The sequence below is a fragment of the Rhagoletis zephyria genome, unplaced genomic scaffold (assembly GCF_001687245.7).
Source record: "Rhagoletis zephyria isolate East Lansing unplaced genomic scaffold, Rhagoletis_zephyria_1.1 Rzeph_scaffold_06033, whole genome shotgun sequence".
NCBI lineage: Eukaryota > Metazoa > Arthropoda > Insecta > Diptera > Tephritidae > Rhagoletis > Rhagoletis zephyria.
In genome coordinates this window covers 17,670-27,652 of record NW_016163116.1, presented here as the reverse complement: position 1 = coordinate 27,652, position 9,983 = coordinate 17,670, and the positions used below count along the sequence as shown (strand labels likewise).

At 33.0% G+C, this 9,983-nt stretch overlaps 1 protein-coding gene across 1 annotated transcript; it reads left to right on the top strand.

Moving 5' to 3' along the window:
• The first annotated feature begins 8,180 nt into the window (after positions 1-8,180).
• Positions 8,181-9,681, top strand: LOC108372792 (uncharacterized). The gene is made up of 2 exons (XM_017628558.1): positions 8,181-9,524; positions 9,598-9,681. The coding sequence occupies exons 1-2, from the start codon at positions 8,205-8,207 to the stop codon at positions 9,658-9,660; spliced, it is 1,383 nt and encodes a 460-aa protein (XP_017484047.1). The 5' UTR covers positions 8,181-8,204; the 3' UTR covers positions 9,661-9,681.
• The last annotated feature ends 302 nt before the right edge of the window (positions 9,682-9,983 follow it).

Sequence of the window (9,983 nt, the reverse complement as noted above, 5' to 3'; positions counted from 1 at the left end):
AACCGAAACTGTGCATATATGCATTATTTCGGTTTTTTTCGTATGCATTATTTCGGTTTTTTTCATATGCATTATTTCGTATGCACAGTTTCCATATGCACAATTTCAGGGTGCCGCTCAAAACTTGTCAATATGTAAGTGGATGATGATTTTTATTTCTTTTATTTTTTGACCTTGAATAATTTTTGAAGCAGTAAATTTTTGGAAAAATCATAACAGCTCAATACGTAAACTTTTAAATGAATTAAAAAATGTCAAAACTGAAACAATTTCGTTTCTGTGTTATTTATGTACATTAGATTGCATCACTCCCCATACAAACAAAATTCGTACTGTTTTTAAGATCTAAGCGAGCTGGACCGATTTGAAAATACCTCCGAAAATTTATGAATAAAAATAGTTTATTAAAGATGTTTTTTGAAAAAATCCCCTCAAATGACAAAACGGTTTAAGCTTAAAAAAATTATTCATAAAAACCTCCATTTTTGGAGGTATCTGTTTTCAAATCGGTCCAGCTCGCTTAAAACTTAATATTTTTCGGAAATATTTTGGCGAACATCTTAAAATATAATAAATTTTATAATCCCGGCGAAAAAACCGGAACTTTTTTTGGTGATGCAGTCTAATGTACATATCTGTGTTTGTTCGTATGGAATAGAAGCTTATATTGGGTAGCTGGCTTTAGTATAATGCGGCTTATTCTATAAACGACAAGGAATTTTTTGATGAGACTTGATAAGAATATTGACTTGCTAGTGACGAAACTATTACTTGCACGTTTATTTGCCAAAAGTTCATCAACGGCTCGGCGCAATCGTATGCTGCGAATGTCGCATTATACTAAAGCCAGGCTTTCGACATAAGATACTCCTGACCTCTAAATCCTAATATGTATTGGAATATTTGTGAAAATGTTTCACCAGGGATTTTGAAAATAAAGAAATAGTATAATTTTTTGAACCAGTCTAATGTACATACATACTTTAGTGCCAGTATATACAAAGTATGTCCAATGGGGGAGTTTATCTACATATATTTGAATTACACAGAGGTCGTCAATAAATATGACACCTGCACAATTTCTTTGGCAGCAACAACAACAAAACGTAGTGGAATCTTTGATCTATGCATCATTCATCGGCAAATTCTTTGATGACTCTTGAGGTTCAGAAGAAACACGCGACATATCATCAATTTTAAGGCCTTTTCGCTTTTTTCATTAAATGCTATACATCTTTATTAGTTTTAATTGAAAGAAACTTTAAATATAGTTCTTTATTGGATGGAAAGAATAGACTTTGTCAGTTATACACATTTATTGAAAAGTGTACATCAATACTAATGGGGCAAAATCACGAAAGCTTTTTGATATTTTCTTCTTCTAATTTATGTACATACATACATTTGAATAAGTTTGTTGATGGTCATAGTGCTCCAATAAAAAGTTTTTTTCAATAACAATAGCTAATAGCTAGCCTCCACCACCTTTAGTATTGTCCGATAATATTTTCAGCGCGAAGAATAATAGAGTTACTCTGTACCTTGGGCCGTGTATACGCCGCACAGTGTTTTATTTTTGAAAAAACGGGACAAAAACAAACGAGAAGAGATAGTGAAATAAATGTAATGGTGTTTTAAAGCTTTTGAGATGGGGAAATAATCCCGTTTGATAGAATAATTTCCTTGATCTTTAAAATGACTTTCAAAAATTGATGGTTTAAAATTTTTCCTTTTTTGGCCTGAAACCAGTGTGCAATGACGTTTTTAAAAAGTTTTAAAGCCATATTTTTGTTGTTCGTACATAAAGGAATCCATTTCGTTTGTCGCAAGAATTGAAAAATTTCATTTCATTATAAATTGTTTAAAAAGTTTATTACAAGCTGTTTTTAGGTAAAAAAGACAAAATATGAAAAATTTTACTTTTAAAAGGTCTGATTAAATGAAAAATTACCTTTACCTAGTGATGGCACCATTAATCGAATAACCGATTATAATCATTTATTTTGATTCGGTTAACGATGTAAGGGTATCGAAATTTTCCTTTCCATTAATCGACCGATTAACCGATTATTTTTCAAAATAATCGAAAAAACATCAAAAATGAACACTTTACTTACACAATAATGTATGAATCACAATTACGTAACAAAAATTGGCACTCTAACCACCCAATAATATTGGCAACAATAAAAGTGTCCACTCTACTCGGTATGTATAGTTTTACAAAATTTTTTACATTCTTGTAATTCTGCAAATTTTTTAAATGATATTTTTGCAAAAAAACCGCAACACAGTAGCAATTAAAAAATCATAACGCAGGTACATATGCACATATTTTCATATTATTTTCCAAATGCGGTGTTGTGCATTTTCTTCCATACAAAGTATGTTTAACGCTTTTTTTATATTGAAGAAAATAAGCAACACCGTCAACAAAAAAAAATCCAAATTCAACGGTAAATGCCAGATACTTCACTCTTGCAATATTTTATACAAAAATGTAATGGGCTACAAAACTGCATACTCCAAATCTTTCTAAGAAATCTATTAAAATAGCTCGAAATTGTATGCTAAAGAATAAGCTATATTTAAAAATTATTTAATAAAAAAAAATTCTTGTGGGCGCTTATAATTTTGATATGGGGTGTAGAACGGATGGTATACTACTTTACATCTTTTTATTTATTGTTTTCCCTTGTTTTTGATTTTCTTAATTGTTTGCGCACTGAATTCATGGCGCAAGTTTCGACAATTTAACAAGAAAGAAATAAAACAATCAGTTTTTATAACCTATGTAATTGGTTTTAATTAACTTTCTATTTTAATCGAAAGTACCGATTAATCGGTTAATTTCAATTACTAATCGAATGAGTTCTTTTTATATATATAGGAAAAACTTGAAAGTTAAGGGGGCCCGAGCCCCCTGCCCCTACCTGGCTACCTCCATGAATATAGTATTTTTCAACTTAATGTTATAATGTATAAATAAAACGATATTTGTTAAATTTATCAATCTGAATGTATGTATGTATGCAGGATTTAACTGTAATAAACAATTGATATCAGGAACTTCATTAAGTACTCGTATTGATATAAATCCTTCACAATAAAGTCCCATTTACATTATTCTAGACTTATCAATACTTAACGTAAAAATGTGTGAAAACTTAAGCGTACCTTCATAACACGTTCAATGTCAAATTGCCAGTAGCGACTAAGCGAAACTAAGTTGAATATGATTGAATAAATACCTTCTCGAAATAGATTATATCAAATATGCGGTGCTAGTGACAAAAACGGTGCTTAACACTAGCTCTTGTATATAATCCCTCAAGATGACTACTGTATCTATAGAAGTTGGTTCCAAGTTAATAGTTATAACGGCTACTTACGTCTAGACTAGAGATTTCAATAAAGACAATTTAACTTTGAGCGAGAAAAATATGAATCTCAAGTGCAGAAATAATATCAATTGTAATTGGTTTGATTAATGAAAAATGCTAAAATTAACTGAAATATGTAATTATAAAACCTTTAATGTGTTATACAATACAAAAAGTGTGATAAATAAACCGCACGCACGTGTTGTTGTTTTTCTGGTTTTTACAAAATAACTTCGATAAAAAATAATAAGACCGTTATCAACCTGTTTGATTATGCTACTTATTACACTGATTTCTTATCGATGTTATGTACATATGTACATACATACACTTGTGGTCAGCTGATTAAGTCAAGTGACATTTTGACTAGTTTTGGTAATTTTTCTTTTGTTTATTTAATGCTTGTATATTTTTTTATTAAAGTCTAGCACTTTACCTAACCAGCGCCACATTGTATAAAAATTACGAAACTTCAAAAAAACTTTAACATTTGCACCCAAATATTTTTAACTTTTTATTTAGAATTTTTGGAAATATTTTGGGTATGCACTTTATATGGAAGAAAATGCACAACACCGTCAGCCAAAAAAATTATTAAAAATCAACGCAATTTTCTAGCGTCTTGAAATTGGCACTTTAATCTACTAAAATTTAATAAGCTGCATACTCAAAATTTTTCCAAAAATTCTAAATAAAAAGTTTAAAATTTTTGGGTTTCACAGGCCGGAAGGAAAATACACCTATGTGTAAGTCCGCAAGAGAAGTCAGGCATTCGTCTACTAGCGAGCGTCCTTAACCTCACTTGCCGCCATCGTGCACATCAGTAGCCAATCTACTACTTCCTTAATAGAAGCAACCTCTGGTTGGAAAACGCTACAGTAATCTGGAGGCCAAAATTTAGCGTTGATGGAGACTGGAAGGACTTCTCCACCTACCCTTCTGTCAAACTTCGAACCATCCGTGAGAAAGTTCACTGGTAACTCCTTCCAACCACGCACCCCCCGTCCACTCATTCCTAAGATGGATGTGCATGAAGAGAAAGCTGAAAGGAGATGAAATGAAATGAATGAACGTCCTCCGCATAGGCAGCCACCTTTTCACCCTACTGGATCATGTCTCTGAGCATGCGGTGTATGAGCCTAAGGGTCGGACTTGACGCCAAGCTTATTAGGGGATTTGGCAGTTGCCCCCAGAAGGACATTATTAAAACTTTAATTAAAGAAAAAAAAAAAACAATTTATTATTTGTAATATTTTTCATATTTCTGTTACTTGAAAAAGTAGTGAAGAAAATATTTTCTTCTGGAATTCGACCATAAAATTTCGTTAAAGCGTTTTGCAAATTCGGTATTAGTCCAAAGCAGAGATGGGCAAAGTTGCCTTTTGCTTTTTTGAGGAGAATCCTCCTCAAAGGAGGGAGGATGGTCAGTATTTTTAACACCCCCTTTACCCTGAGAACTGCTTTACTTCTTGCGTGGCATTTGCTGGCTCTTTCACTGCTTTAGGAGAGAGAAATCTGCCCACCCCTGGTCTAAAGAGTGTAAGAAAAATCGCCTTCCTTGAGCTAAAAAAGATACCATAAGACAGTTGGCACATTGCTATGATAAACCGTCGGAATTTACATATGTGCTATACCTACTCACATTCGTATGCTACCATACAGTCATGGAAAAAAAATTACTTCCTGTTTACATATTTGACTAAACATTGCTTTATGAATGTTTTTAATAAGTCACGAGTGATAGAAATGATGTCATTGTAAATTAAAAAAAAAAAACAAAAAAACAATGTAATCGTCGATGTTAAAGCGCGGCGAAATCCAGTTAAAAGTTATATTTTGCCAAAGCAAAGGAAAAAACTAAAACGATTTTAAACGAATTATTTAAGGTTCTAGTATTTACATTAATAACAACAATAAAACTGTGCGGAAATAATAATAAAACGACTATGCCCAGCGCTTTCATTCAAATACAGATGTACATATGTACATTAGACTGCATCACCCCCCATACGAAAAAAAATCGGTACTCTGTTTCCATTGGAATTATAAAATCTATTATGTTTTAAGACTACCACCAAAATATTTCGAAAAAATAATAAGATTTACGTGAGCTGTACCGATTTGAAAATATCTTTTATTCAAAAAAATCCTGTCAAGTGACAAAACGGTTTAAGCTTAAAAAATTTGCATAAAAATATTAAAAAAAAAATTAAAAAAATATTAAACGGAATCGTAATAATGAGATTTTTGATGCCGTTTTTTAAGTTTTTTTTTCAAAGATTGGTGTAAGAAAAACTTAAGTAAATGAACCTAAACTATTCCGATTTAGACTTGGTATCACTGGAAAGGTATTTTCCACTATGTTTACTTCTTTAATAATAAACTCATTCAAAGGATGAAAGAGAAAGGTAAGTTGAACGAACGTCATTCCAAGTTGAATTTAGATGTGTTGGTATTTGAAAAAAAAAATTGGGAAATACCTTCTACTGAGACCCCACAAGTCTAAATCAAAATAGTTTTGGCCCAGTTATTCAAGGTTTTCGTAAATCAATCTTTGAAAACGTAAAAAAAAACAGCATCAAAAATGTCATTATTACGATTCCGTTGAAAGGATGTTTAAGTATTTTTATGCAAAATTTTTTAAGCTTAATCTCTTTTGCCATCTGAGGGGATTTACAAAACAAAAAAAATCTTTAAGAAACTATTTTTATTCTTAAAAAAATCCATTTTCGGAGGTATTTTCAAATCGGTCCAAGTCGCGTAAATCTTAATAGTTTTCCGAAATATTTTGGTGGACGTCTTCAAATCTAATAAATTTCGTAATACCGGCGGAAAAACCGCAACTTTTTTTGGTGATACAGTCTAATGTACATACATATCTGCATACAATAACTGTGTATGTACAAATGCACAAGAAAATAAAGGAAATGCTTAAAAAAAATGTGAATGGCCTAGAGACATTGACCTAATTCATTGGCGCTTAGTGGTGAGGAAAAGCTAACATACATATGTATACAGTTACTCAAACAAGTGAGCAAGTGTTAATGTTATTGAAATATTCACAATGTTTTTCAAATAAAATATTTTGTGTTATTTTTCTATCAAAATATTGACCAAGCCTAAATCAAAGCCAAATGAATCTGCTAATAACTTAGTACAAAATTTAGGAAAATTCAACAAATTTTCATCAAAATCATAACCATAACAGCGCATGTTTCAAGCGGCTTTAAATATTCACAATTGGGAGATTCAAACGGTGTCGTAAGTGTCGTATTATTGAATGTCATAAACTTTAAACGCTTAAATAAATGTTTAGAGAGCTTTAAAGCACAACCAATTATTTTTTAACACAGCGAAATTCATAATATGACTTTGATGATACTTTGCGAACCCCCTGAATATATTTTTTAGGCGTTTAAAGTTTACGACATACAACAATATGACACATACGACACCGTTGTGAATACCCTAAATGCTTTTCAAGTTAAGTTTCTTTTTGTTATTTTTTTATAAACGTATTGCTTTAACCAAACCCCTTAAAAAACACATAGTTTAGGAACATTCAAAAAATTTGCATCCAAATTTCAAACTTTTTAATCTGAATCTTTAGAATATGTTGGTTATGCAGATCAATAGGTCGACAGGAAGGAAGGGAAATTTCAATGACTAACTACTAGGTTCAAAACGATCCACAAGGGTGAAAAATAGTCGGTTTAAATTAAATTTTCCTATATGTATACTAGGCCGGGTCGATTTGTGGGGAGGCAAAAAAATCGCCCATTGCTCTGTGAAAATCATATTCTAGGGATCAAAATAAGAAACTTTGCCGAAGGAACCATACCTCTAAAACGAATTCTGATGTCCCCCAATTTGGGTCGAACTTTTGGGTAGGGGCAAATTTTGAAAAATCCCACTTTGACCCATTTAGAGTGCTCCAATCGAGTCCAAATGTATGACCGACCCCCACTAACTTTGGAGGCCCGACCCACCGATGCCAGTGGCACACCCCCTGGAAACCCCCTGGGGGTTCACCATACAAACATTTCAAAAAATCGCCGGTTTTGCACTTTACATGAAAAAATCAGCGAAATGCCTATGTTTTTTCTTTTTGGAGTTTATTTTTCTCTTTAGAAATTTATTTAGTCAGAACATATGTAAATGAAAAAATGAATTTAACTTAGTAATAGAAAAGAAATTAAAAAAAATTATTAGAAATTAGCGTTTTTACAACCCTTTTAAAACCAAGGCATCACTGTGATGCATTTGCATGTCGTAAACATAGTTGTGTGGGTTTTTTATTCAACCGTTTTAAAAAATTAAGGTATCACTGTGACACAATTGCAAATCGGAAAATTGCTTGTGTGCGTTTTTTAAGACACAGCTGCATGTCGTAAACTTACTTGTGTAGTTTTTTTATAGCACCTACTTAAGAAATGAAGGTTGTTTTTACAACCCTTTTTGTGGGTATTTTAAGGCACCTTCTTAAGAAATGCGCGTTTTTTGCAACCATTTTAACAATTAAGGTATCACTGGAATGCACCGCAACCCTTTTAAACAATGAAGGTATCACTGTGACACAATTGCAGATCGTAAAATTGCTTGTGTTTTTTTTTTTAAGCCACCACAAGACACAGCAGGTAGAATTGAAATTACCATTTCATTCTTATTACCTCGTCTCGTAGACCATATATAACGCAACAGTTTTTGTGAATGCATTAAGTCGTTGTGAAGAACTCAAAGTGTGAAGTGCTAATTTCAGATAAAAAAATATTTCAAAAAAAATAATAAGTGAAGTGACCATTCCAAATCAAAAAGTTTACAATGAATCCACCATCCTCTACACCGCAAGATGAAGCAACTACATCAACAACTATCGAAAACCCAATGAGTCATATACCCAAGCATGATGTTACTGTTTTTGGTGTGTCTACTGATTTAACTGATCTTAATTTACCAACCCATCTGGATATCTTGAGATATTATTTTTACTTAAGCGAACGTGCTAAAACAGAACAAAAAAAGTTTTCCCATAAATCATTCACTATTCAAGTACAAGATAAGTTGATTGGAATTTGGGAAAAACTTGGTATGGAAATAATGCTGAAAAAAAGTGTATTTAATAAATTGAATAAATTGCTTGACAAGTATCAAGAGCAAATCAAGAGAAGAAACAACACCCAACAATTTACAGAGTATGTAAAATCTCTGGAAACAATTTTTTACATTGGAACATGTAAATGCGATTTGAAGGCAGCTCCATGTGCATGCGGCTGGGTTCCCGAACGCCTCAAAGAGTTCATGCACGATCAACATAATCAGAGAAGACTAACAATGGATGCATTTGTGATGGAAACTGAAGAGCAAGGAGCAACGTCTATGTCATCAATGCCAACATACCAAGATCCCGATGATTCAACATACGCACCGCCACCGGTTCAAGAAGATATTGATAGAAGCACAAGTTCACAATACACAGAGAGATACGATTGTTTTAACTTTGCCTTGGTATGTGACAGATTTGGTGTGCCTGACAGAGTAGCATCAGCATTGGGAACCGCTCTTTTGCAAGATTTTAAAATTAAAGATAAGCATGGGAAACCTCTCATCATGGATAAATCGAAAGTTCGCAGAGAAAAAGAGAAATGCAGACAAGAAGTGCTTCGCAAACGGTTAGATGATACCAATTTGTTAGCGTTTTCATTCGATGGCAGAAAAGATGATACTTTAACGATAGATAAAATTGATGAGAAGTATCATACTAGGATGGTAAAAGAACCTCATCTTGTTATTTTGAGAGAACCCAATTCTGAATTGATTGGTTACGTAAGACTGGAACATGAAACCGCTGAATACAAAACAACCAAATTAAATGGTTTTTTCAACGATAAAAATATATCACTGGATGCATTAATTGGAATATGCACTGACGGTGAGCCAACAAACACTGGCCCACACGGTGGAATTATACGACGATTCGAATTGCTGTTAAAAAGACCATTGCATTGGTTCGTTTGCCTTCTACACTTCAACGAACTTCCGTTTCGGCATTTGTTTGAAGCTTTGGATAAATCAACCAGCACTGGACCAAGATCGGCAACCGGAAAACTGAGCCGTCAAATCGAAACTTGTGAAACTCTTCCGGTAAGTTATTGCTATCACTCATTTATTATAATTGTCAACCATTTTTAATTATTTTATTATTATATATTTTCAGGTGGTGGACGGCTTCCAGAAAATTGAGTTGCAAAATATGCCCCCTGCTCCAGAAAAAATTTAATTTTCCACCGATTCGAAGTACTTATACGACATGGCCCATGCAATTTCTAGCGGCGTGGTTCCGGTGGATCTGGCTAACATCAAACCAGGGAAAATTGTACATTCTCGGTGGCTCACCAAGGCCGCTAGATTATTGCGATTATATGTGACAACGGAAAATCCAGATGCAAATTTAAGAATTCTGGTTGAATTTATAATTAAATGTTATGTGCCAATGTACTTCAATATCAAGTATTACAGCTCTGTCGTGTACGGCAGTGCATTATTTTTCAAGTTCATTGGTTGGTCACGATTTCTAGAACCTCGTTTACGCAAAATTGTCAA

What these genes read in the sequence shown, in the direction of transcription:
- LOC108372792 (XM_017628558.1), top strand. Translation starts at nt 8,205, where the DNA reads ATGAATCCACCATCCTCTACACCGCAAGATGAAGCAACTACATCAACA. An exon ending in AAACTTGTGAAACTCTTCCG is followed by an intron (nt 9,525 to 9,597) that starts GTAAGTTATTGC and finishes ATATATTTTCAG; the next exon opens with GTGGTGGACGGCTTCCAGAA.